At 37.8% G+C, this 27828-nt stretch overlaps 2 protein-coding genes across 2 annotated transcripts in view; one reads left to right on the top strand and one right to left on the bottom strand.

Annotated features, from left to right (window-relative positions):
• The window catches only part of LOC120789361 (adhesion G-protein coupled receptor F3-like), a 20729-nt gene extending 8136 nt beyond the window's left edge, over nucleotides 1-12593 (top strand). The window contains exons 6-13 of the mRNA XM_040126025.1: nucleotides 847-1077; nucleotides 2657-2860; nucleotides 3404-3603; nucleotides 4896-5081; nucleotides 5638-6939; nucleotides 12184-12225; nucleotides 12420-12449; nucleotides 12525-12593. Coding sequence (XP_039981959.1) covers nucleotides 847-1077; nucleotides 2657-2860; nucleotides 3404-3603; nucleotides 4896-5081; nucleotides 5638-6939; nucleotides 12184-12225; nucleotides 12420-12449; nucleotides 12525-12593 — 2264 coding nt within the window. The remainder of the gene's footprint in view (nucleotides 1-846; nucleotides 1078-2656; nucleotides 2861-3403; nucleotides 3604-4895; nucleotides 5082-5637; nucleotides 6940-12183; nucleotides 12226-12419; nucleotides 12450-12524) is intronic.
• A 1765-nt stretch (nucleotides 12594-14358) lies between these two features.
• On the bottom strand, nucleotides 14359-26883 carry mep1a.2 (meprin A, alpha (PABA peptide hydrolase), tandem duplicate 2). Its single transcript, XM_040124491.1, has 14 exons — nucleotides 26785-26883; nucleotides 26653-26677; nucleotides 26505-26558; nucleotides 26376-26413; nucleotides 26226-26301; nucleotides 26011-26128; nucleotides 25636-25811; nucleotides 24809-25030; nucleotides 20990-21136; nucleotides 19298-19513; nucleotides 18631-19077; nucleotides 17313-17486; nucleotides 16854-17058; nucleotides 14359-15366 (listed from the first exon to the last, which is right to left on the bottom strand). The coding sequence occupies exons 1-13, from the start codon at nucleotides 26857-26859 to the stop codon at nucleotides 16892-16894; spliced, it is 1935 nt and encodes a 644-aa protein (XP_039980425.1). The 5' UTR covers nucleotides 26860-26883; the 3' UTR covers nucleotides 14359-15366; nucleotides 16854-16891.
• Between the last annotated feature and the right edge of the window lie 945 nt (nucleotides 26884-27828).

Genomic DNA, 27828 nt, shown 5'->3' with positions numbered 1-27828 from the left:
CTCTGTCTGTGTTGCGAAGAGGGGAATGTGGGGTCTTCTCATAGGAATCATGTGTGGAGGCATATACTATATGCATTATTGAGTGTGGTGGTGCTTTACTTTTATCGATATAGCAAAACCTTTTTTAAAGTAGTTCAAGATTTCTTTTTAGAATTTCCGGTACTTCCATTCTGATTTTTTTTTATGCAAAAATTGCATGCATGCAAACAGGTGGATGACACCGACCTAGTGAGGCAGCAGGAAACGGGGAATAAGAAACAGTCTGCAGATGATACAACAATGGCATGAGCGGATCAACCAGTGTAGCTGATATCAGAGTTGACACCCAAACACATTTGTCTGTCATTATTGTAATGATCACACATTTTGCTATTGGCCTAAAAAATGATTAAGTCTAATGCGGTCTTTAGAAGCTGGGACGTTCATCACGCCCCATAATGTATGGCAAAAGTGTTGTTGTAAATGTAAAGTGTTCATCCTCATATGGTGGGAGCAATGGGAAATGTCAGAGTTTGTCAGTATTCATCTTTTAGGCAGCCATGGATATCCACAGCAGATGTCTTCAAAAATCCATACTTTACTTTCAAGATAAATAACCATTGATCACAATGCTCACCAAAATCTTTTCCAATCAGCCACTGGGGCATGTGAGTATGCATTGCTGATCTGGCCAGAAGATGTCAAGATATCTTATTCTGGACTAAAGTCTCGGTCAGAAAGATGAATTTAGGAACTCACAAATCAATGGATTTACTGCCATTGAAAGGCTTTACCTCTTTCTCCTTGCTCACCATAATACAAATAATTACTGTATTATGGTGTATTCATATTGCCTTCTTCACACAGGAATGGTCACCATAGAATCTCCAGGGACTACAGTGTGCTACCAGTCTAACCCACTATTTAAATGCACATTTGAGGAGGCAACAGGCAGCGCTGGCTGGAACATGAGCAGGAAGAATGAGCGCTTTGAGCTCAACAATGGCAGTGTGGTGCAACTGGACCACAACTGTACCACACAGAAATACAAGTCTTGTGTTACAGTTATACTCAGGAAGGTGACAGGCATCTGGGCAGGCAAGTACGGAGGTTTCACATTGACAATTGTTTTTTTTTTTGTTTTTAAAAATCGAAGTTGAACTGAAACTAAATTAATTTTTTGCTAAAATATCCCCTTTGTTTGTTTTGACTTATCTACTTATTTGATCAAGTTTATAATTACCAAAAAGTGGGAAGGGATAGCGTTCCACACACCAGTGTTCTCCAGGGAATGTGAATTTAAGGTTCTGATTGACAATGTTGGTATTATCTGTGTGGACCAAGATACTGTATTAGTCCAACAGCTGCGTTTGAAAAAATACTTCTTGAAGAAAATAAACACTTTTACACTAGTCCTGTTTCCCTGAGATACCATTAATCCAAGGAAAAGAGAGTCCTCGAAACAGAAGACTTAGCTCTCATATAAGTGACACATGAACTGTAGTAATTACATAAAACCTAAATGTCTCCTGTCACACTGTTTAAAGTGATTAAAAAACTATTTTCTTCAACAGCATTTTTCAGACTTAATGAGCTCATCATCCGTGTCAGCTGTAATTCTTGGGTGTTTGACAGATTTTTTCCTTTGATTAATTTCTGCAGGAAGCATATCAGGAGATGCTATCACCATGAATTTATTTCCTCTGTGGCAGCAAAACAAGTTAAACAAGTCTTCAGAAAACATTAAGGCTATAAGCAACCTATAATTTAACACTCTGTGTAGAAGAGTGTGTTACACTGGTAGTCTCCCCATTCAAAATGGATGCCTGATGTTGTGAACACATAATTGTCTAGTCCTTGAATATACGATAGCTCACACTTTTTAAGAACTAATTTCCAGAAAACAAAATCGTCTTATATACAGGCCAATACTTTAATTTGTAATATCATTGAATTGTCTGCCATTGCTTGGTCCGATCTGTGAACTGACTACTCCTTACGTTATTACGCACCTCCATACATTTGTGTCGTGATTAGAATCACGTGGTAACATATGGAATGTGTATGGTTAAAGGGCTACCCATTGCTGTTTGTTTTGACATGCTGGTGATTTGCCATCATCACAACTGGACCAATGAAAGAGAAACAGCAAATGCTGGCTAGACCCTGCTCTTTTCTATAGTACAAACACATATCTGACTGTGCAGGACCTGTCAGTGACTCAGGAACTGTTGAATAACATGAATAAAAAAACCATCTAGCAAAAATTAATGTTAACATTAGCAACGTAGGCTACCTATCTCCCACTTTCCAAGTGGAATACGAACTTAACAGCACAATGTTGTATGTTCAAAGATATTTATGGCTTAAATTCATAAATGTACATAAATATTAATAGTATTAGAGGTTATTTAAAATAGGGAAATGTCGATGTTCGCAGCATTCTACAATTATGACGTATTCTGGTACTCACCAGAATACGTCCACAGAAGTTAACAGCCTTCGCAATGCTGGCTTTCACTTACACAAAACGTGAGGATAATTCAAACATCAGTTTTGACTTTAAATGTGTTAAATTCCAGGACAAATCTGCTGACTATCAGAGTCATCTGTGAGAGAAAAAGTCATATTCAGTCATTTCACTTTAGCATGTAATTTACCTACATGTTTCCTGCAGGCACATACGAGTGTGGATTCATTAGTGGGTCAGTCAGGCACACAGCAAAGACTCAACTAAATGTGGCACTACTGCCTGATGTGATCACCATGAAAATCAGTCCTCTTACTGTCGAGTGTTCGAAGAGCTCTGATGTTTACATTAACGTGACTGCTACCATCCCAAAAAGCACACAGAACTTTGAAGTTTTGTGGAGCAACACGGGTAGAGGGCTAAGTGAACTATCCAACACATGTAAGACAAATCTACAGTATCTCTTAGAGCTACAGTATCTGTCATCTATCTTTCCTTCTGTAAGCTAAAAAAATAAACGCTTTTTTAACCGATTACATTAACACAAATTTAAATTCACAATATTACGGTAAAATGCAAGTAAAATCCACAACCACAAACCTAACCCTAAAATTTATATCCATCTTGCCTTCCAGCTTATGAAGATTACCTGGTCTATACTGTCAAGGCTCTTGTCACGTGTCAGAAAATGACCGAAGCACAATATGTTAAGGTTACTTTTAAAAACACGAAGGGACAACAAGAAAGCGCACAAGTGGATATCCCAGTAATTTATGGTACTTGATTCTTTAAAAAATTGTAAATTCTTTCAATTGGATTAAAGCAGGTTATGCTTTAATTTCAATTCATAGTACAATATAATATTCTAACATTGTCAGATTATTATTGTTAGATTATTTTATTTATAATGTCATGTATTTGCGTTTTTAATTTGTATTTACATTTTTCTTAAAGAGGGTGAAACATTTTGCAGGGAGGAAGAAATAAATGGGGAGCTTTGGCCCAAAACCCCAGCTGGAGATACAGTGATTAATCAGACATGTGCAGAGGGCAGAGTTGGGTATAAATCTCGCACTTGTGACGGCACTACCTGGCAGCCAGTATTCTCCTACTGCATCAACCAAGAGTTGAACAAAGTTTTAAACGCAGCAGAAGTGAGTGTGGCATAGAACTGTGTGGCCTTAGAATCATAAGGTTCTATCAGACATTTTTGTCTAAAATGAGTGATTTACATGCCAATATTTGAAGTTATTAAACTTATGTGTAGGTTGTTTTGACTTATATGCATATTAATGCATATAAGTCAAAACTATAAGTCAAAATAAGTCTCAACATGGCCTGGAAATTTTGGGGGACAAAAAAGTACAAAGTAATTCTTTGTAGACCTTTCTCATTCTCATTCAAGTTCTATATGCAAAGCATCAATGAGAATTTATGGTTTTTATGAAAAACATAATGAATGACAGTAATACAAATGCCACCAAGCTGAGTGTCATTTTTTTTTATCTTGTTTGAAACTAGGTCAAAAGCAGATTCTTCCATGAGTAATCATTTTAGACAAATAGCTTGCAAAGGTTAATTACGAAGCTAATGTTGTTGGAAAGATTTAACGTTATCAGTTCAAATTTCTGTACTTCAGCGATAACTGCAATAAATGCCAACATTTTAATATGTAGGAAACTTAGATAAACCAGCTAATTGCAGCAAGACACAATGATGACAGGGACAAAAGTTCAGACTCTGACAGTGATAACCAGTTTTGTCCAGGCAAAAAAGTAAATTTGCAAACAGAAAAGAGAAAAGAAAAAAAAAAGCTTACTTTAACTATGTAACTCTATATGCAAATTGGCAAAGAAACATTTTTGGATGTTTTTTTCTCAATGTTGTCAGTTGCATTGTCAGTAAATCTTAATGAAACTATTATCAGTTCAAAGCTGTCACTGACAGTGATCTGCTAAATTGTCTTTGAAGAGTCTCAGTCATCTAGGTGATAATATATCCAGAAGGGCTAGCTCAAAAACCTAAAGCATGTCTAGGTGCCCTTGACTAAGCCCTTCTGGATGTTGCTAATTTTTTGTCTGTGCTCAAATATCTTAAATCATAACTCGCTTCAGTATTAAACTTTATTTTGTGTACTGAAACTCTTAAAATGTCTACTTATTCCAAAAAAAATCTTTGCTTTGTGCAAAGGTTCTTTGCCCACCTGAAAATACCATTTCAAATATGATAGGACTTTAAAATAATATATGTAGCATGTAGAATTTAGAATACTTAATTGTAAATCAATTTTGCTCTCTGGGATGTAAATATCTCAATATATCAAAACCACCAGATAAAAGATGGAACCTTGTAATTCCAATGTAAAAAGCCAGTTTGTGTGTTGGATGTAATTTGTGTCTCTTTTGTACACTGTTACATGTAGATGTTGTGTTTTCGTTGTTCCTAGAACTTCCAGAAAGGACTAGGGGCTACCCAGGAGGTGGCCATGGATATATTTGAAGGACTTAAGAACAGCTCTAAATTTGTTTCTGATTCCAGTGACACTATGGCCGACATTAGTGCGTCCATCATCATTCTAGGTGTCATGGCCAATGCATCAAAAAATATTGTCTTACAAGAGGGAGTGTTTCCTGTAAGCCCTTGATGATTATTATTACTTTTACTCTAATACATGTAGAGTTTTAAGTGTCAAGAAATTCTGTTGAAAATTTCTTGACAGAACCTAAGTAGGACTTTGTGTTGACAAAGTCCTACTTAGGTTCTTTCTTTTTCTGAAGCTTTTAACAACTCGTTGTCTTCCTCGGCAGATGGATTTGCTCAGTTTTCATAAGTTGTTATCACATAACCTTAGTATAAAATTGTCAATCCTCCAGTCTCACAAGTAGCCAACTGATTCAGCCCAGTTATTGGCCCTATTAGCTGGATGAAAGATTTGTCTGTGCCTGTAGTGATTTTTTTTAATGGATGTGAACAGCTAGTAGCTCTTGCGCTAGCTTATGTCAAATTAAGCTAGTTTTTTCCAAAATCTACCACCTGGAGGTGACTTATAGCCGTGGATTTGGGCTGCTTTATTTGCAAAACTATTTTGTAAAAAAATTGTGATGGCTAGCTTCTGAGAAGGTAACATTTTTGCGATACCAGAAAAATGTGCCTTTGCACTGATTTTTAAAATTATTATTCTGTTTCAGGATTTTGTTGATACAGCAAGCAATATATTAAACAAGACCTGGGATGGGGTCAACACATCGACCGTTCAGTACATGTCATCAAATTACCTTCAGTCTGTGGAGGATTTGGTGAAGAATATCAAAGTGAACAAGACCAGGAGAATCATCAGTCAAAACTTAGACCTCAAATTCTGCTCAAGAAGTGACTGTGATATGTCTGTGTTCGATATCAGCGTGAACCTAAGCAAGACTACTGGAATAATGAAAACTGTTGCTGTGAAAAATATAATGGATAAATTAAGAAACAACTTCCACAAAACGGTACCTACCAGCCTCTTAATATCAGCCACACTGGAGGACAAAAGTGAGTCTTTAGAAATTACACTGGACTTCCCGAACAAACAGTTTAACCCCAATAAACCTTTCTGTGTCTTCTGGAGCACCACGGATACAAGTTGGTCAGATGCCGGATGCATTGTTAAAAGTAGTGATATTAACCACACACTCTGCAAGTGTAACCACCTGACTTCATTCTCTGTCCTCATGGCCAAGAATGATATATCTAGTTATGTCCTCAGTATCATTACCAATGTGGGCCTGGGTGTATCCATCTGCTCCTTGCTGATCTTCCTTATCAGTGAGTCACTAGTGTGGTCTGTTGTGGTTAAGACCAATCTTTCACATTTTCGTCACACAGCAATGGTGAACATTGCCATGCTCCTCTTGCTCGCTGACTGCAGTTTTTTGGCATCCACCTCTCCTGAGATTCTTACTGACACCTGGTGCCTAGTTTTGACCATATGCAAACACCTGTTTTTCTTGGCCATGTTCAGCTGGATGCTATGCATGAGTGCCATGCTTGTCCACCAGCTCATCTTTGTCTTCAGCCCACTGAGGAAAAGAGTCTTCATGTTCCTCTCCAGCATCGTAGGCTATGTTTGCCCAATTCTAATAGTGGGATCCAGCTATGTGTATTACAAATACAGTAACAAGCCCTACCATGATAAGAAAACATGCTGGCTAGTTTTTGAAAGACTCTTGGAGGGCTCCATGCATGCTTTCCTTCTCCCTGTGGGAACTGTTACTTTGACAAATCTCTTTTTCATGGTGGTTGTCATTCTTACTCTGATGAAGTCCTCGGTCCCCAATGGCGGCAAGGCAGATGAGAGGGAAACAGCCAAAAGCATCCTTAAAGTGGTGGTCTTTCTAACACCACTCTTTGGAGTAACATGGGTGATTGGCTTCGTTATGGTCATATTAGAAAAAGACCACCCTATGTTTGCTGTTGCTAACTTCAGTTTTACCATCCTCAATTCCTTCCAGGTAAGTTGAAAGTAACCCACACACGAAATGTAATGTTGATATTGGCAATGCACCGATCAAATTTTTCTATCCCCATACCTGCTCCTCAACTCTATACCAATACCAGTGCACTCTTTTTCACAAATTTAACCTGTATTTAATTTGTATATTTCACGCAGAAGGGAGGAAGGAGAACATAGCACAGTACGGGTACAACATAAAGATTTATGAAAACATAGAAACTAATAATAAAACTAATAATTATGATTATAGGGTGAATAATAATACTCAGAGATCCAGGCTCTGCAGAACCAGTGGCAGATATACCAGCAGAAAGCGACAGGAGGAGAGAGGAGCGAGATGAGCACTATGAGAGAGAATTCAAGTTAGTAACAAGCACTGATGCGATATGAAAGCGAACAGATAGAGAAGAAGAGGATGAGAGAGGAGCTCGGTGCACCAGGGGAACTCCCCTGGCAGTCTAAGCCTATAGCAGCGTAACTAGGGGGTGGTTCAAGACAAGCCTCACCCAGCCCTAACTATAAGCTTTATCAAAAAGGAAGGTTTTAGGCCTACTCTTAAATAGGGAGAGGGTGTCTACCTCCTGGACCCAAACTGGAAGATGGTTCCATAGTAGAGGAACCTGATAACTGAAGGATCTGCCTACCATTCTACTTTTGGAGACACTAGGAACCACAACCAAGCCTGCGTTCTAGGCGCGAAGTGTTCTAGTGGGGTATTAGGGTACTATGACTTCTTTAAGATATGATGGTGCCTGGCCATTAAGAGCTTTATAGGTGAGGAGGAGGATTTTAAATTCTATTCTGGATTTTACAGTGAGCCAATGCAAGGAAGCTAACACAGTAGAAATATGATCTCTTTTCCTAGTTCCTGTCAGTACTTGCGTTGCAGCAATCTGGATCAGATGGAGAGTATTTAAAGGTTTGTTGGGACAGCCTGATAATAAGGAATTACAATAATCCAGCCTAGAAGTAACAAAAGCATGGACTAGTTTTTCTGCATCTTTTTGAGACAGGCAGTACCATCTGGAGTAACATGGGGGCCAAGTACAATAATTTCCATTTTGTCTGAGTTTAACAGCAGAACGTTGATGGTCATCCAGGTCTTTATGTCCTTAAGGCATGATTGAAGTTTAGCTAACTGATTGGTCTTATCTGGCTTGACAGACAAGTACAATTGGGTACCATCTGCATAACCTTATAATTCCCTAATTATTTCCCTAATAATATTGCCTAAAGGAAGCATATACAAGGTGAATAGAACTCGTCCGAGCACTCCATGACTAACTTTGGAGGATTTATCATTAATATGCACAAACTGAAATTGATCTGATAAATAACACTTAAACCAGTTTAGAGCGGTTCCTTTAAATGTCAATTAAATGTTCCAGTCTCCGTAATGGCTTATGAGCTCAGAGGCTGTCTACGCGTCATGTTGGCTAAATTGTGGCTCTGAGTAAATACAGAGTGATTTGTATCTCTAAATCAAGTTATGTAACTTATAAAATTCAATGCATAAATAAATGCAGAGTGATTTGTAAATCTCTATCTGTATATGTGCCTCTAATTTATTTTCTCATATATCATCATTTGTACATCACCTTGGCATTTTTCATTGGAAATATATTTGTGAATCTCGACCTATTTGATTGGATCCTTTTGAAACTGTTGTAGCAAGCCGTTTTTTGGCAAAAAAAAATCACAATTGTAGCAAGCACTTACCAGTGAATGGTGGTAATGCAACATCTATGGCTGCCAACTGCTATTAAACTAAATAGAAGAAGTAGACCAAACCAAGCACTGTTGAAGGGGCAGTAGCAGCATGGCTAGCTTACTAGTTACTACCATGGAGGAGTATGTCCTCTCATTACTTTTGTCGAAAATGTACGTTTTCTCATAAAGATATTTTTTTGTTCACACTTTATTTATTATGAAATGTTACTCAGAGCCACAACTTAACCAACATGACGAGTAGACAGCATCTGGGCTCCACCTTCAGAATGGGCAGTGTTTGTGGACATTTAACATAGCCCTGTTAAATCCTAATAAGCACATAATGATGATGCATTTGACGCAATGCATAGTATGATTTTTATATCCAATCAGTAGACCAAGCAGTCTAACATCTCAAATGTACCACTCTAATAGATAATATATTTACAAATATTATGGAAGACAACATAATTATGGCGGACTATTAATTAATGACATCAGTGAGTCGACCAGCCTCATAAATGGAGCTGCACATTGTACAAGAAAAAGAAGAGAGAGGGCTGAGAAAATAAGGAAAAAAATAATTGCCAAGTATGGTTAAGGTAACGGCTACAAGACCATCTCCAAGCAGCTTGATGTCCCTGTGACAACATTTGCTACTATTACTGAGACGTTTAAGCGCCATGAGACAATAGCCCACCTCCATGGACGTGACCTCAAGGGGAAATTGACCCCAGATTGAACAGAAGGATACTTTGAATGGTGGAAAAATAACGTAGAAAAATGTCATAACAGATACTTGCTTGACCTCTAAGATCAAGGTACAACAGTGTCTGGTCATACCATACATCGCTTTCTGATGTGGGCTCCATGCAAGAAGACCTAGGAAGACCCCACTTTGAAAGAGAAACATAAAAAAAACTGACCAGAGTTTTGCTAAAATGCATTATGACTAGCCACAATACTTCTGGGAGAATAGCTTTTGTACAGAATAAACAAATTTAGAGCTTTTTGGTAAGTCACATGAGGTCTAAGTCCACAGAGGAGAAAATTAAGCTTTCCAAGTAAAGACCACCATCCTCACTGTGAAACATGGAGGAGGTTTAGTTATGTTATGGGGCTTTTTGCTGTGTCTGGCACAGGGTGCCTTGAATCTGTGCAGAGAACATGAAGATTGAATGAGGAGAAGATTATCAAGGCATTGTGGCGCAAAAACTGCCCAGTGTCAGAGCTCTATATATATATATATATAGAGCTATATACAAAACATGTACAACACATACACATTAAATATCCAATTTCCAAAAGCTTTACAGTATTTCCAAATACAGCAAATGTACAGATTACTCAGTATCAGTGTCAGTGTTGTCATCATCTCGTCTCAGGTCTGGGTCAGGCCATAATATCTCATCATCACACATAATGTTTTGCTCTTGTCAGGAAGCATGGGAAAAATGCCCTTGTGTACCTTATCCAACCCTTGATAGACTCTACGGACACATTACCACGTCGACCATTGCCTCCAGTAGGTTTTGCAGTGTGTTGGGGCTGTGGTCATACACTCTCCACTGCCATGCTGAGAAAAATTCCGCAACTGGATTCAGAAATGGGGAATATGTGACAATGACAAAAAAAAAACAATGGCCAACCTGGGTAGGTCATTGGACCAGGCACAAACTAGAGCATCCCAATGGAAACTCACATTATTCCAAATGACAATATGCTTACTCTGTTTGCTCTGGCTTTGCTTCCTGGTTAAGAATGTTATTGTGCAGCTGATTTAAATTAAAGAAAAAAGAGATAGAATTTGAAAGAGTTGTGCCTTGTTGTATGGACCCATTTTGACATGGCGGTGGAGAATGCCAAATTTGCTGATAGCTGCACATAGGGTAATGTTACCCCCCCCGCCCCCTGGCTAGGAACTTGTATGATGGCACAGTGACCAATGATGTTGCACCCCCTTGTGCGCCTTTGGAGGTAGAACCTGCCTTGGTGATGAAGAATTACTCATGTGGGTCAGCCATGGCATTCAGCTCAAAGATTCTCTAGAGAGGTCAGTATCAGAAGTCTTCACCTACCTCCAATAGATGGCGGCCTCTCAGTTCCACAGAAATGAAATTTGACCAATACTGACCTGTGGTCATCCATTAAAAATGGTAAATGGACTGCCCTTATATAGCGCTCTTCTAGTCTTATCAGTCATGCAAAGCGCTGTACACTACATGCCACATTCATACATTGCATTCACTCACACATTCACACATATTGATGGCACAACAGGCAACATACAGACTGGAGGAGCCAGGAAACGAACCAACAAACTTCCAGTTAGTGGACGATCCACTCTACCTCGTGGGCCACAGCTGCTGCTAAAACTTGACAAATATGGGCAATTACCGTGGTACAGCAAAAACTACATTGAGAACAAAGTTTATATTACGGTCATATTCATGTCATCAAACTAGGGTGAAACGGTTTTTATTTGAGATTATTGTCCTTGTTGTACTTGTCCTTGTCCTCGTTGTCTTCCTCTTGCTCTCTCTTAACTTGACTGAGAAGCAAGCACTGGGCTGTTCCGAAGTAGCCAGCTATGAGTGCTGATCTTAATCCAATTATCGAACTCTCATTAAGAGCTGCAAAAAGCACTGGATTGTGGGGATTGCCTCAAAAGGGTGTACTGCAAAATATTAGGTTAAGGGTCCCAATAGTATTATCCATGTCATTTTCGTTTGTTGAAATATTTAGAATCATATATTACGTCGAAAATTGAAAGCAATGTGTCTGTTCTATTAAATATGGAATGCAAATTACTTTTGTAAGTATCAAAATATGGGTTTTCTTTTTTAAGTGGAAGGGTACCCACACTTTAAGCCACATTTGTAGAATTTGATCCTATTTTTTAAATTTTCAATCGTGAATCTGACAATGTTATATGAGAGCAATACTAAATCGGTGGAGTTCTCTTTTAATGAATGTAATTAAACGTGGAAAGACTGGATTTTATGATATTGACAAAAAAACAATTTAATATGGATATATGATGTCATGGCTTATCAGCCAGTTCATTAAGGACAAAATCAGCAATATTGGATTAGTGCATCCCTCATTGGTATTGTACATTTCGGCAAACAGTGAAAAGAGCTGACTGTGCAACTCAGATAAAGAATTTGTAATGGGTGATCCAACAAATCCCATGTAGCACTAACACTTAAAGTAATGTTTCAGATTATGGTTAAATCTATATATTTTTGAAAAACTTGGGCCACCATTGTTCAAAGCACATTATTAAACATTAACCCATGATCCCAAACTCTACAACCTTACTGCAGTTTTTATTGCCCTGTGTAAACAATCAGATTATTTCCTGTGTTGGTACAAAATGTTCTCCTTTGACACAGTTGATGCAGGTTGAATAAGAATGGAATTCAGGACAGGCATGTCGTATATCATATTTTGTTCTCAAACAAAAATATAGAAAGCATAGCACAAAAACACAGTTTGAAGTCTGTTACACTTATTTCTTCTCTTCTAGGGCCTTTTCATTTTGGTAACAGGGTGTTTTGCAGAGCAGAAGGTAGGTTTGTCATTTTATCAATGGGGAGACATCCATTATTGAAAATCAGTATTCTTAAGCAGGGAAACACTTTGAAACAGCTCAAGTGGAGGCCTGATTTAAAAAAAAGCGCTGTAACCAAAAAATTATTATGTTGTTTAGTATTTACCATCTACCCAATTTATAAAGCAATTTATTTGTGTTATTGTTTACAGGTTCGAGAGGAATTGTTAAAGCTCATAATGGTAAGTTTAAGGTCTATTCAGAAATACACCCCAAAATGATGGAAATATGCATCATAATTCTTTTTCCACCCTCAGGCAAAATCAAAAGGAAAAAGTGACAGCACGAAGAATTTGACTTCAACCACATACACAAAAGACAAATGAAGGAAAGTAATCAGTCTATGTCGTCATTAATAGTCTCCTTTTTACTCGTCGTCTTCAGTGACACAAAATTCCAATAAGCATTATATTTCAGGTCTGTATATGCCATGGCTGGTTTTGCTTGGGTTGCTGCAGTAGCATTTTTATGAAGAAACATTTGATTTACAAAGCGGTTTTTGAGCTGAATTCCAGTTCAGTGTCTTAGCATGCTAATAATGGTAAATTAGCACTAAACACAATGGGAATGTCAATAGTTTTCCAGTTGTTTGGTCATTAAGTATTGGACAAGTTGGAATTTTGACCTGATGATGAATGTAGATTAAAAGTTAAAGGAACACGAAAGCTATTCCAATCATTTCATCATTGGGATAGATGTCTGTTTGACATTTCGTGGTCTTCCATCCAACAGAGTTATGAAGTGGGAGGGACCAATGGCTCCGGAAGCGTTTCCCCCATTTTTTATTCCCACTTCAAAATTTTCTTTCAATGATATTTTCAATGTTTCTTAACACAGAAACACGTGACTCCTAATTTTACAATCCTACAGGTTTATATTAGGGCCAGCAGTTTTAATTATTTCAACTTTATTTCTAAGAAATCATGTTTTTCAGTCATTTTTAGCATGGCAGACATGTCTAAATACTTCAATACCCATGACACTACCACTGCCATGAAAAAGAGTTAGAGTCAGTTAGAGACAATAATCAGAGCGGTTTGCAAGTTTAAAACACTTTGTTGTTGCAGATGGGAACAAAACAGCACCATACACTTATGGTGCTGTGTCGAATTCATTAAAAATTAACCCACAATTTATGACTGAATTGATTTAAACTGTGCATTTCAAATAGAATTTTAAGCTTGGATGCTTCTGCCTTGGGAGTCGTAGTTAACTTCTTCAATTTTTTTATATACATAGGCTTGCGCCTTCAACTTTTTTATCAAAGTACCAGATAGCTTCTAACAAATCTTATAATCCTTAGTACTGATGATTTAATTGGGAGTGTTTCATGCTGATCCAGGCTATAAAAGTGCTACATCTGTGAGTCACGTAACATTTTCGATGGGAAACATGAATTGGAATTTGTACTTCTGAAACCAGGAGCGCTCACTCAAAAGTACAATTGCCAACTTCATGTTTTCACCAGAGGAAAAAGTAATGGATCACGAAAGTCAGTACAATTCATATTCTGGGAACGATGAATGAAAAAAAACTAGTGCCAATCCATCCAGTCATTTTTGAGATATTTCATTGGATAAGTGAAAACTTTGACCTGACAATGGTGCAGGGGATCACCAGAGTCATTAAGATTCATCATCCGGGAAAAATAAATGTCTGAACCAAATGTTTTGGCAATCCATTCAATAGTTGTTGAGATATTACAGTCGGGACCCAAGTGATGAACTTGAACATCTAACGAACGAAGTTACAGTGCCATCCCTAGAGTCATGTTACAGTTGCTGTGAGCAATCCATAGTTATATATCATTATTTAGCCGTCACGTTTTTGGTCTTGCATAATTACTGTTATATAATTTCATTCTGCCTGAATCAGAACATAAATGTATTTTAAAGATTAGAGGTAGCAACATTTCTCATAAATCAAATCTTTCCTTTTTCTAGGAAGTATGTAATTACTGCACTATACAGTATACAGTTTCGAGACTTGAAACTGCAATAAAATGAGAACTAACACTTTTAGCTCTGTAAAATTTTTGTATTTTAAGTTACTACTTATGTTTAAAGTTTAAATAACAATATATCAGTTTTGCACCGCATGCAAGCTGAAAAGATTTTTCGAGTTTTTAAATCGAGTCTATAAATGTCCTTAATAGTGCATCATCTCTACATTTCAGATTGTGAAAACAGAAACAGCGACTCACAAGTATAGTACATTTATGCAGCTCCACTTGTAGCCTACAAGAGAACATGTCTTAGAGCTTGCTTTGTGTTAGATTATAGTTCTTAGCAGCTACAAAGGTGTAGATGGTTGTCCTTAAACCAGGTTAATTGTTAACTAAAGCCCATTAAATAGAACACTGATGTTTTTAATCTGTTGTGCATTCTGTACACCCATATTGTAAGTGCTGAGTGTGTACAGAACAAAATAGATATTTTTTTAATATGTCTGGCTTGGTTTGACAATTTTAATCTAACAGAAAAGTCTGTAAATGTACACCATTTAACATGAACCATAACCTGTAAACTATGTGTGTATAACCACTATATGTATCTCAAAATATGTAATGTAATGAAATGAAGACAACGAATATAAAGTCTTTTATTGTTGTTCACACCTGCATAATTTAGATATTTCAATCCAAACTTCCATTTTTCAGAAAGAATTTACATGACTACATATAGTTACTTTTGGCTGAAGTTTTATTTTTTATTTACCATTATTACTTATTGAATGTATTAATTATTTTGCTTTTTTTGGGGGGAGGGTGTCTAGATTTGGAAAGCCTTACCTCTAGGCTCTGTCTACAGAAAAAAGTGTGTAAATCTTATAATGTGAAGATGTAGCAGAGATAGACCTGTGATGCATTTGCATATTTCCCTGCAGTATTTGGAATTATTTTTGCTGTGATTTCACTGCTGATTGAATGCAGAGGACACATTAAAATGTGTTTCACTGAGCTCTCCTGATAATGGTGAAGATGGCCAGTGTCAGACCTGCTGTCCCGGCTGCAAACCCAATCAGAGCTCACAGAATGCTTCTATGTTCATTTCCTCACATCTTTTACCAGTGTAGTAGGTGGTCTGGCTTGTCACACATCTGAAAAGCAGTGGACACATTCGTTTTTACTGTGAAAATTTATATCATAATGCAAGATAAATTGTTTCGAACTGTATGTTTCACATGAATACACAGTCCAAACTTTTAAATGATTTTTGTCCACATGTACTGTGAAACCTGGCTGGCAAGAGTAAATTAGGTATGTTGGTTTACATGAAATCATGCATTGTGAGAGTTTAAACGGATAGTTTGACATTTTGGGAAATGTGCTAAGAAATTTGCATTCTTTTCAAAGGTTGGATGAGAATATTTATACCACTCTCTTACCATGCGCAATTACTTAGATTACCTTAGTTTAACAGTATTCCAGGAGAAAGATTCAGTTGATGAAGGAAAATTTAGGCCTATCTAGGATTTCCTCAGGGTAGTGGCAAAGAGGTTGTCAAGCTTCCTAGAAAGTAATAAGCTCATCTTAAAAGAAACACCTCAGTGCAGAAAACCAGAATACTAGTTTATCGTAGACGCTTGGAGCACTGAAGAGCACAGAGCAAATTCTGTCAGCAAGGCCATGAAGAGACATGGTATTCTTAGATTTAGTCAGTGTGTTTGGTTCTGAGCCACACACTGTTGGAAGCTTTAGAATAATTTCAAAGTACAAGACATAGGCGAAGGGCCAGTGAAGGAATATGTTCAGGGCATTTAGATATGTTTTACAACTGCAAAGTTTAAACACCTGTGGCTGCAGTTGGGTGCACAATTTCAATGTTAGTTTTTTTTAAATGGAGTTTATTATTAGGGCATCTAAGCCGGTTGAAGGGGAAGAGTGGCTTCGGGGAGGGCAGTATCACCCATAAGGGCTTACATGGATTACATGACAACCATCACTACACTAGCCCCATTTAGAAAAAGGCTGCTGTTTAAATTGAACATCAATTTAGACTGGGTTAAGATGATGAATAAATCAAGGAGTATTAAAATTGTAAAGGGTGTGCTTTCAAAAGAGAAATTTTATATAATGAGGAGTTAATTCCATGAGTTAGGTGGGTGGTATGATGCACCTCTTTGTGATGAGGAGCAGATCCAGGGACAGGGCATGGTGGTCAGCATGGTGTGGGATTGTGAGCATATTTTTGAATTTAGGAGCGAGCCAAGGTAGCTGTTTCCCTCTGCTTTCAGTATTTATTCTAAGCTAAGCTAATCGATTCCTGGCTCTAGTACTAATACTTGACATGCAAACATGAGAGTGGTATTGAGCTTCTCCTCCTGGCAAGAAAGTGAATAAGTGTATTTCCGAAAATGGGCACATGAGTACAAGCCTGATGTAAGCGCCAACTCTAAAATTAGCCTTTGCTGATTATAGCCATGAATGTAAATGTAGACCTTTTCCAAGTGACGAAAGGCAAAGATGTCCACAGTTTTTCAAAATTGGTAAATTCCATTGTCCACATTTCAAAAGATAGTTACACATTTAGTAATGCAAATGCGCATGTGCTGGACATCCACTCCTAAAAACCTCAAACACATACCTGCATGAGGCTTTCCCTTCATTCTCCACACACAAGCCTCAATTAAAACAAGGGTTTGGATGACAGGTGTTGGTAGCACGTGCTTCTGTGTGATTTGGAGCCTCAGGTCGCATTTCCACCTCACTGACTGGCTTCTCATCTGTGATGTCATTAATTGATGTAGCCGGTTTGACAGGCACCTCAGTCTTTATCAAGTGGGTCAAATCTAACAAATCAACATGTTAATAAAAATGTTAGCTAATGGCAAGATTTCAATAAATTTATGTGTTTTGCACAGTTATGTGTGCTGCACAGGTATTTGCTAGTAGAATTTGTATAAAAGTAAAAGAAATGTAGGAAATTAGTTTCTGTTTTTTTTTTTTTTTTCGTTTTTTTTTGGAGGACTGTGTATCAATGAATAGACTGCTTTACAGAAACATTTTAGTATAGGCTGGGAAATTAGCTATTTCCGATTCTCACCATTGAAGTCAGCAGTAATGATGAGGTCATTGTTTTTGAGGAAGCTCCTTCTGTGCAGGTGCTTGTGAGAAATGAATGTGCTCCAGCCAAAGTCTTTACTGCGGAAGCACTGGCAGCTGGCATCCCACACTGCTCCTGAAGTATTTGTTGGCTTGTTCCAGCGGGAATCAGAGTCTCGGGGGGAAAGTAGGCAATAAAAACACTCACACATTATCAGTTTTTCATTGTTCACTACAATAGGTACATTTGAAGCTTCAAGGAAACTGCGCTTGAGTGGTGTTGTTACTAATTTCTACATATTTGGTGGAAACAAGATGTCAGGGTGAGAGATAATGCAGAGATGGATTGTTAGAACTGAACAGGTTTGGTTAAACAAAATAAAAAGGGAGGATGTCAGAGTCGTAGTATGATATGTTTAAGGCAGCTGTAATCAATATTTTTATATAAAAGGGGATATATGCAAGTTTTTGCTATCGCTACACAGCCAACGTTAACATTAACAGCTGTTTACTTACCAATCTAGAATAAACGTTGGAAATTTAGCATCAAACTACATTCCTTAATTCGCCAAGAGCTGTCTCCAGCTTTTTTTTTTTTTTTTGCTTATATTTCTATCCCTTCTTTTCTTCTACTATATGCTAACACGCTAGCCCTGGCCCTGCCCATCTCTTAATACTACTTTGCGATAATGAGTCACTACTACGCTACGTCCAGTTTGCTCTCAGTTCAAGCATGGGATGATGAAGAAGTAATGCAGCCAGGATGTGATGATGACTGAAGCTCTTGGCAAGCGCCCATCACCACCACCACCACTTGCTCTCGGTGCGAAAGCACTTTTGGTGGCAGAGAAAACTTATATATATAACACCTTTAAAAAGTGATCATATGACCACATGTATGTGAAAGAAGTCTCACACTCTATGGAGCTCAACTGCTGGCTATCACATTCACCATATCAACTTTATAAAGTGATAACGTGTTTGTGTTGTGGTTTAAGGCTCGTTTCATTAAATCAAAGGTTGGATGACCAAACCAACACAGAGCTACAAAGTCTCCTTGTAGCTCTGTGTTGGTTTGTGTTCAACAGCTAGTCTCTAACTTTGTCTGCCTGTAGTGGATGGGCATGGAGTTTAACTAAACATTGAAAGGGAACTGCAGAGTTGCATTGGGATGAAGCAGAAATCTCAAATATGGGCATAAAAACCTAAACTATCTACATGGATATACAGTATATCATTAGCAGTAAGCGGTTTTGTAATTTAGATAAACCATCCCATCATCTAGCAAACGTTCTGTTTCTTCCGTGATGCTGGCCTACCTGTGGTGAAACTTCTTGTAGAAGACATCCTCAGTTTAATATCAGGGTCCTGATCCATGGCAACGATAGTTGCCTGCCTGTTTTTGGCTGGCCACTGCATTACTGCATCATTTTCCCCACTGCAGAGGTGCAAGCTCATGCCAACATAGTCTGAGTAAGCATTCTCTCTTCCATTTGGGTAAACACTGATACCAAATGAGTAGCCCTCCGAGTTGTAAAAGCACTTGCTTTTAACTGGACTGCCAAGAGGAGTGGTGGCGAGGAAGCCGGTGAAATTGTGGATTTGCCAGACAGCATTGGGACAACCGGTCTCTGTAAGACTGATGTCATCAATTAAGACAGCACCTGAGGATTTGGATGATCCTCTGACGCCTTGGAAGAAATAGCGGAACTTCTCTGTCACCTTGAGAGTCACATGGACTATTTTCCAGGTGTCATCTCCGTCACCTAACAGGCAAATGTGATTTAGTAACCTACTAAATACTGCAGTTTGTGTTTTAAATGAGTCTTACAATCATGCACTAAACCCAATCACAACGTGGAAATGAAAAAAACAAGAGGTTTTTATTATTTTTTGGGAAAAAAAAGTTAAACCCTGAAAATCCTTTCCAAAATCCCAGTGCAATACACAATGTATGGAAGTGTTGGCATATGAATGACAAAATACCAGTGATGGTGTGGATTTTCCTGACACTGCGCACAGTCCCTGTCCCGTCATCAGTCCTGATCCATATCACCAGTTTGTCCCCAGCTGCTCCAGTCATCTTGTAGAAGAACTGCAAGCACTGTTCATCTCTGTTGGGGTAGAGGATACGTGACTCCAGCATGGCACTGCTGCCAACTGCACCGGAAGATGTGTCAAACTTCATGAAGTAGCCAGACTCTAAAAAGAAAAGCAATACATATTCACTGAAGATATTTTGACTTTTAGTCATGGATGAATTAAATTTCATTTAAACTGTTTCAGGATGATGGTATTGTTTATGCTTTCTCACTATCACACTGTCAAATCTTACTGGGACAGAAAAAGAGCCATTTCTAATGTTATTAGTTGTACCTGTGTGTTTCTTACTATGACAAGTCAAAATATCCACTGTGAAAAAGGTTTAATGAAGACGATAACGACAAGAACGTAATTTAATTCATCCTTTGTTATAGTAATTATCAATTAGTACAAGCTAAATAGAATTTATACTATGTTCTAACAAGGGTCTAAAATTATGAGGATATTATTTCATGTATGTCTGTCATTTACAGTGTTTCAGAAAGTATTCAGGCCTCTTCACTTTGTGCTACATTACTGTGTTGTAGATTTGATTGTAAATGGATAAAATTGCCATTTTTGCCCATCAGTCTGTACTTTTTACTTTGTCATCATGAACTATTGAGTGTAGACTGATGGGCAAAAATGGCAATTTTATCCATTTACAATTAAAAGTAAATGAAGTGCAAAAAGTGAAGGGGGATTTGAATACTTTCTGAAATTACTGTATATAATTATAGTGGCATGAAAAACTTTGGGCATCTCTGGTCAAAATTTCTTACTATGAATAGTTAAAAGAGTAAAAGATGAAGACATAAAGTTAAAGGTGAAACATTCTTTTAAAAATGTTTAGATTATTATTTTTATTTTGTACAATTTTAGAGTGGAAAAAAAGGAAAGGTGTACCATACAAACATTTGGGTAACCCAAGACATTTGAGCTCTCAGATCAATTTTACCAAAGTCTCAGACCTTAATTAGCTTGTTAGGGCTGTGGCTTGTTCACAATCATCATTAGGAAAGGCCAAATGATGTAAATTTCAAAGCTTTACAAATAGTCTGACTCCCCAAACCCTGTCCCAACACTCAGCAGCCATGGGCTCCTCTAAGCAGCTACCTAGGACTTTGAAAACTAAACTTTTAAATTAATTGATGCCACAAAGCAGGAGAAGGCTATAAGAAAATAGCAAAGAGTTTTCAGGTAGCCATTTCCTCAGTTCTTAATGTAATTAAGAAATGGCGGTTAGCAGGAATGGTGGAGGTCAAGTTGGAAACAAGGAAACTTTCAGATGCTATATATACATGTATATACACAGACAGGTGGCTTGTGGTGGCTCTCGGGCCACTCACTGAAGGACAGCTTCACTTGCACCTTGGCATTGATTTTACAAGTCTCTGGAACACTATTCTTCCAAAAGATATTCCCTCATTTGGTATTTTGATGATGGTGATGGAGAATATTGTCTAACTCATTTTTTGTCACAATTTATTTGATGTTTTCTTTAAGGGTTTAATTGAGATTTACATTTGATATACTTATGCTTGCCACAAACGATTATTTATGCTTTGTTTATGAGCTAGAAAATCTGCTCAGTACCTCTGCAGCGCCCTGCCAGGGTGTGATCAGTATCAGCTGGACTGCTCAACGTCTGTACCCAGTCTTCATTGTCTTCCTCATTCTGGATCATTCCACAGATGTTGATCAGCTCAAATGAGCACTGGTCCAGGACAGTGTGTGTGCTGGCTGCAACAGGACAGTTGTCAACAGTCAACCTCCATACTGTATTTGTGCTAGTTAACTTTTGCTTGCAGAGCAAGTGTAAGTTTTAGTTCCAATAGCGCAATCAAATCAGAACATGTCAATTGTATACTTAAAAAGTATTGCTTCCATTTTTGCATCTCTTGGTATACTTTGGCAACACCTGGTGGACGTTTTATGGTATTGTATTGCGTTTATTTCTGAATTTATTTGCTGTATCTGCCTTTATACCATGTGTTACATGCTATTTATGCTAAAGGCCATTAGTATTAGCTACAGATGATAATGGAAATATAACAGCATGATTTTAAGCACGTGTTAATTTTAACAACGTAATTTTATTAGTTTTACAACATAAATGACAAATAATATTTCTGGAGACAACAGTAACCAATTAAACATTACTTCAGTCTCTGAGGATTTATAAAATTTGTCATCAGTGTTCACTATCTGTTGAAGATGCACCCTGTTTACACGCAATGGGAAAAGAATAGTAAAAAAGCATCCACACACGGATCGACACAAGGACAGAGATCTCCAGAGGTCATTGAATAGTCCCTCTTGGACAGACTAGAGAACTTTCCAAAGATCAGCAACACAGATCCTTTGAGGCTGAGAGAGCTCAGTGACCTTCTCCAAGAGTGGAAAACAGTCAAATTTGAGGGTTACCTGTTTGGTTTGAATTATTTGGACACCGATGGATTTGAAACGAAGCCATCAAGATGTGATTGAAGTGTAGACTTTCAGCCTATAATTCAAGGAGTTTAACAAAAATATCACATTAACCAATTAGGAGTTATAACCATTTTTATACATAGTCCCTCATTTTCTGAGGCTCAAAAGTAATTGGACAATGACTGACAATCAGTTTCATGGCCAGGTGTGGCCTGTTTCCTCGTTATTTCATTACAAATTAAGCAGATTAAAGGTCTGGAGCTGATTCCAAGTGTTGAATTTGCATTTGGTAGCTGTTCATGGGAAATCTCAATATGTGTCTGAAGAGGTGTCAATGCAAGTGGGTGAGGAATCATTAGGCTGAATAAACAAAACAAACCCATTAGACAGATAGCAGAAACTTAAAGAGTGGCCAAATCAACAATTTGTTACATTCTTATAAAGAAGGAATACACTGGCGGGCTCGGCAACACCAAAAGGCCTGGAAGACCACGGAAGACAACTAAAGTGGATGATCACAGAATTCCTTCCTTGGTGAAGAAAAACCCTTCACAATATCTAGTCAGGTCAAGGACACTCTCAAGGAGGTAGGCATATCATCGTCAAACTCTACAATCAATAGACACCTTCAGAAATCTAAATACAGAGGTTTTACCCCAAGGTGCAAAAAAACTGGTAACACTCTTAGGCAAGATTAGATTTTAACAGAAACCCTCTAAAAAGCCTGCCCAGTTCTGGAACAACATTCTTTGGATAGATAAAACCAAGATTAACTTGTACCAGAATGATGGGAAGAGAAGATTATGTAGAAAGAAAGGAACAGCTCATGATCCAAAGCATACCATTTCCACTTTCAAACATGGTGTTATGGCATGGGCATGTAAGGCTTCAAATGGAACTGGACCACTGTTTTTTATTGATTGTGTGACTGCTGATAGAAGTAGCAGAATGAATTCTGACGTGTATTGGGCTATACTATCTGCTCAGATCAGCCAAATCCTGCAACACTGATAGGACGGTGCCTCAAAGTAAAGATGGATAATGACCCACAACATACTGCAAAAGCATCCCAAGAGGTCCTAAAAAAATAATGAAATGGAATATTATTGAAGACTGTTAGGTCAGTCACCTGACACCAAATTAAGCATTCTTTTCACTTACTGAAGACAAAACTGAAGGCAGAAAGACCCACAAACAAAAAGCAACTGAAGATGGCTTTACTAAAGGCCTGGCAACAGTCTCAAGATAGGAAACTCAGCATTTGGTGATGTCCATGAGTTTCAGACTTCAGGCAGTCATTTGACTGCAAAGGATTTTCATTCAAGTACTAAATATAATCCTTATAATTATGCTGGTTTGTCCAATTACTTTTGAGCCTCTGAAAAGACGGACTATGTATAAAAATACCTGTAATTCCTAAACAGTGGTGTACACTGTCCAAATACTTCTGTACCCAACAGTATATTCCCGGAAGCACACCCAGAAGGGTCAGATTCACCATTCACACACACTTCATACATGGGCAGGTACAACTCAGATGATAGGAAGAAGAGACACAGGCTTCGTGGTGGAATCTGTGGATGGAGCTATGACAGTGACACTACCTACACTAATACTGTAACAACATTCCAACCGACAGAGCTGAAATACCTACCCCAGTAGCAGCACTGCACTACTTGTACCCCAAAGCCCACAGCACAGATGTATTTGTACATAAAAATCTCTGATTTTTTTTTTTTTTTTTTGGCTGCATGTGGACAGCAAAGTTGAAAAGTTGAAAACATAACATTGACACAATATTACCTTATGTTTTGAGTCAAATGTGTTAGCAAATGATTGCCTTTTTATTGACCTTATAAGATGATCTTTGGCACAAAGTTACCTACAGCATTAACTGGTTTACAACTAGCTCAACTAGTTTACTGTGTGTTGCAGCAGTACATTAGATTTATGTTATGATTCAGAACAATGATGCTATTATTGTATTAACTTCAGTTGTTAACATTATTTGCAATTGCCACAAACGATTACTAAACCTGATGGTTTTTGCTTTGATGGTTTTGAAAATTTTTGATGTATATGGATTAAAATACAACTTTTCACCCAACTACATAACATATGGTATGTATTTTATTTTTAATATAATTTGGAAATATTGTTAGCATTATTGTTACACAATAATAATCCCATGTCTGTGTTTACACACAGTCAAATTTAGTGTAAACACTGTGTTTTGGATTATCCAATATTGTACTAGTGTTAGCAAACATTTTTGAATGGCCATACAACTTCTGTTATAATAGCATATTGTATTCGACACATAATGAATGCATCCAATTGACACAGCATGTATTTTGCTAGTGTTTTCATGTCGTGTTTTTGGCCATCTGATGAATGTCCGTCCAACTTGTTTTTAGATCTGTTTTCATGTCTTCCAACTCCTGAAAGAAATATCTGGCTTTTCAGCTGCTAAGTGCGTCACTATTTTCATCAGCTGGTTGCTAGCTATGCCTGATAATTGTTTGGCAAAGTAGCAGCCAGTGTGTTCATTGGAGATTGTTTGCTAACTGTGGCTGAGCCCGGAGTTGCGGGCTGAAACACCAAAACAATGATCAAAAAGACTGTAAAGTTAAGGGGGACTACAGAGTTAGATGATAATTCTTTGGGTTTATCACTACAGGCAACACGTTTCACATTACACATTTGATCAATAATTAAGCTAAAAATACTGATTAGTGCAACTTAAAGATGAGAACGTAAATGTAAATTAGCTCCCACAGCAAGTTAGTTACACATACACCAATACACACCTTTAAGCACTTTAGCCACAGAGCTGTAGTGGTGCCATGGTCACCTGGTAACCATGTCGTACTTTACTTGTTGAGCAAGGATGTAAAGAATTTTAACCACTTTTCTTGCCCAGAAACAGGACATGAGCTACCAGCCTTTCTCTGAACCTTACGCACAAGAGAAGACACTCACCACAGTTGTACATGTGGCTGAGCCTGGTGATGTCAGCAGCACTGAAGTCCAGCCGCTGACCAATGACCTCATTGAAGTATGGTATGGTGGTGGTGATTGTGGGGATGCTGTTGTTCTTGTTAAAAGACAGCGGCCTATAGTGCATGATTGACTCATAATCATATGCCGTGTTCAGATCAGTTATGATGTCATCCCCATACTTATTGAAATTGTGCTCCATCCCTGTGAGGCGAGAGTAACATTACCACTGACCAGCTTAACTAATGACATTACCAACAGACTCAACTTTGTGTTTAGTGCGAATCAGCAAATGTTAGAATGCTGACACATTCTAACATTTGACACAAACTAAGATGGTGAACATCAGCAAGTTAGCATTGTCAGTAGAAGCTATGTCAGCATACTGACATTAGTATTTAGCAGAGCTGCTAGCAAAGCTGTAGACTCTTAGTCTTGTTCAGACTAAATGGCTTAATGTTTGACTGTTTGACCTTAGCTGAATATTTAAGACAACTGGGCAGCTTGATCTACTGTGGAAGATTGTGTAATACAAAAGAACATTCCAGACTAAGTTACTGATTGGACCATATTTTGAGATTGTCTTGGTCAACAATTATTTCAATGTCACGATTATGAAATGGGTTCCATTAATATCTGAAAAGTGAAATTTTGTTCTTATTTTACATGCTCGAAAAATGTTGCAGAGTTTGGTTGGTTTCTCGTTTCTTAGGTGGGTAGGGTTCTGTCGGGGAAATTTGGACTGAGTACCTTATTATGTCTAAACTCATGTCCTTGAGTGAAACAAAGATGAAATAATTTTGACCCACCTTCTTCAATCTGGTCCCACCAGATCTTAACATAGTCATCTCTGTCTGAGCGAGACTGTTCGTGATAAAAGCCTAGAGCATGGAGGAGTTCATGCTCCACAATGGCCTTAGTGTCACACCTGGCCCCAATGGACACATTCTGGCCTTTTTTATCATCTCCAACATATGACCAGCATCTGAAATGATAAAATGGAAAATTCAGCAAATAACCCTAAGACACTGTTACTATATAATTAGATTTACATAGCATTTTATGACATCAGCAGTTCCTAATCTTTGTTTGTTAATTCCTTGAGTTTGATGACTTGAGAGTATGGCCCATAAAGTTGTGCAACTACAGAGATTTCTGAGTCAATCTGGCATATTGCAGCTCACCCAGACAGTTTGGTGAAGGAGATGTAGCTGGTCTCTCCCTCGTATGGTTTGAAGTCTACACAGGATCTCAAACGGTATTCCTCAAAAGCCTGGAGGATCACACCTTTAGCATTCAGTTCTAAAGTAATAAAAATTAATTTCCCAATCAGTACATGTTTTACCAATTCATCAAATTATATCTTGATTGAAATGTATTCTATTGTGCAATAGTGTACCTAAAGAGTCAGTTAAGATATAGGGGATGGGAAACTTCCATCTTCTTGTTTGATCGAGGATTGCATTTCTGCCGGGCTGCAAAACACATCTGAGAATATATACTTTTATGTTCTTGAGAAACATCATCTCTACACAGACTGTATACTTACATTACCAGCAATGTCTCCCTCAAACAGGTGGTTTAACCCTAAAAATGTGGAAAATCAGTATCAGAAACCAGAAATTCTGATATGTATAGCAGTCAACAAAGCACATGATCAAAGACTTTAAAAGTATACCTCTATTGATCTCAGTTATGTCATCCCTCAGATCACCTGCATCTGTATTATCACCTGCATGATACATTTTTTTTTGTTTAAGCCAAAGAGTAATAAACAAAGAGCTGGTTTTATGTGTATCTGATCAATAAAGTTAATAGGAACCAACCAGTAAATGTCGGAACAGCTTGAACCTAGCACCCCAGAAGAGATACTTCTTACTTTAAACCATCCACAGAGGCAATTTTTCAATTTCTGTTTGCAAGTTCTATCAAATTCCAAATATATTAAAATTTTCTACCGTCAAAACTGCATAGACTCCAATCAGCACAGCAGCATTCCTCAAACTGTCTCCAGAGCCCATGTCGTTATTCATAGAGCAGCGTGTTTCCCTGATGCCACTGTCAACATGCCCATGAAGACAGCAGCTGCAGAGGAACATAGATTATGATTATTGTTCTTAATGAGTAACAAACACTTCACACGTGTCCTCATTGTCACTCTTACGACTGACATGTTGCTCTGGCATGCACAGGTAATGACAGCATTAAACTGTCGACCCTGTACAGAGGTAACAGAATCAACAACAGATTGATATGATCTTATCTTAAATCCAATAAAAAAGGCAATTATGTTGTTTTTGGGTTTGATCTCTGTCCTCGCTGTGGCAGGGGGCATTTAGCTTTTACTGAGCCATGTCTCCACACAGCAATCCTTTACAGAGAACAACAAGAGGGGTTACCTTTTTGTGTCAAAACCATATCTTCTTTGTGTTAAGTGAATGAACTGCTTGTACAGTAAATTCAATCGTCCTGTAGTGATGTGGGATTTATTAGAGTGATGATGCCATTAATAATTGCTTGGCTAGAGAGTGAAGATATAAACAAAGAGCAGAACACAGGACAGGACAGTCATTAAAGTGAGAGGTCAATCTGTCATGCCATGATTCCTTTACTACTTGATAAGGTTCTATATTACATTGCCCTTATCTTACAATTACTGTCCTGTTATGTATCAAATGTCAACGCATCTAATTTAGTTGACATTAGAGGAGCACTTTATTAATTTATTATTGCACTTCCATAAAGTTACAAGAGACAGATTTCAAAAACAATGGTCAACATTGAAGCAGCAGTGGCTTACATATCCTGACTTTTAGTTCCCAGTATTGGTCAAAGTCCAAAAATGCCTTCATCTTACATTTATTTTCCATGAAGCTTATTTTCTGTTATATCCTCCTTGCTTATAAATGCCCATGTCTTTTAAAAGCTATACCTTAGGTTTGTAAGGCAGGTTTTCTGTTATATATCTGTAGTCTCTGAGCCCAAGCTGAGATAAAACTGAT

Source organism: Xiphias gladius, chromosome 4, assembly GCF_016859285.1.
Source record: "Xiphias gladius isolate SHS-SW01 ecotype Sanya breed wild chromosome 4, ASM1685928v1, whole genome shotgun sequence".
Lineage (NCBI taxonomy): Eukaryota > Metazoa > Chordata > Actinopteri > Istiophoriformes > Xiphiidae > Xiphias > Xiphias gladius.
Note: the sequence above shows the minus strand (reverse complement) of the source record. Positions and strands in the feature narration are given on the sequence as shown.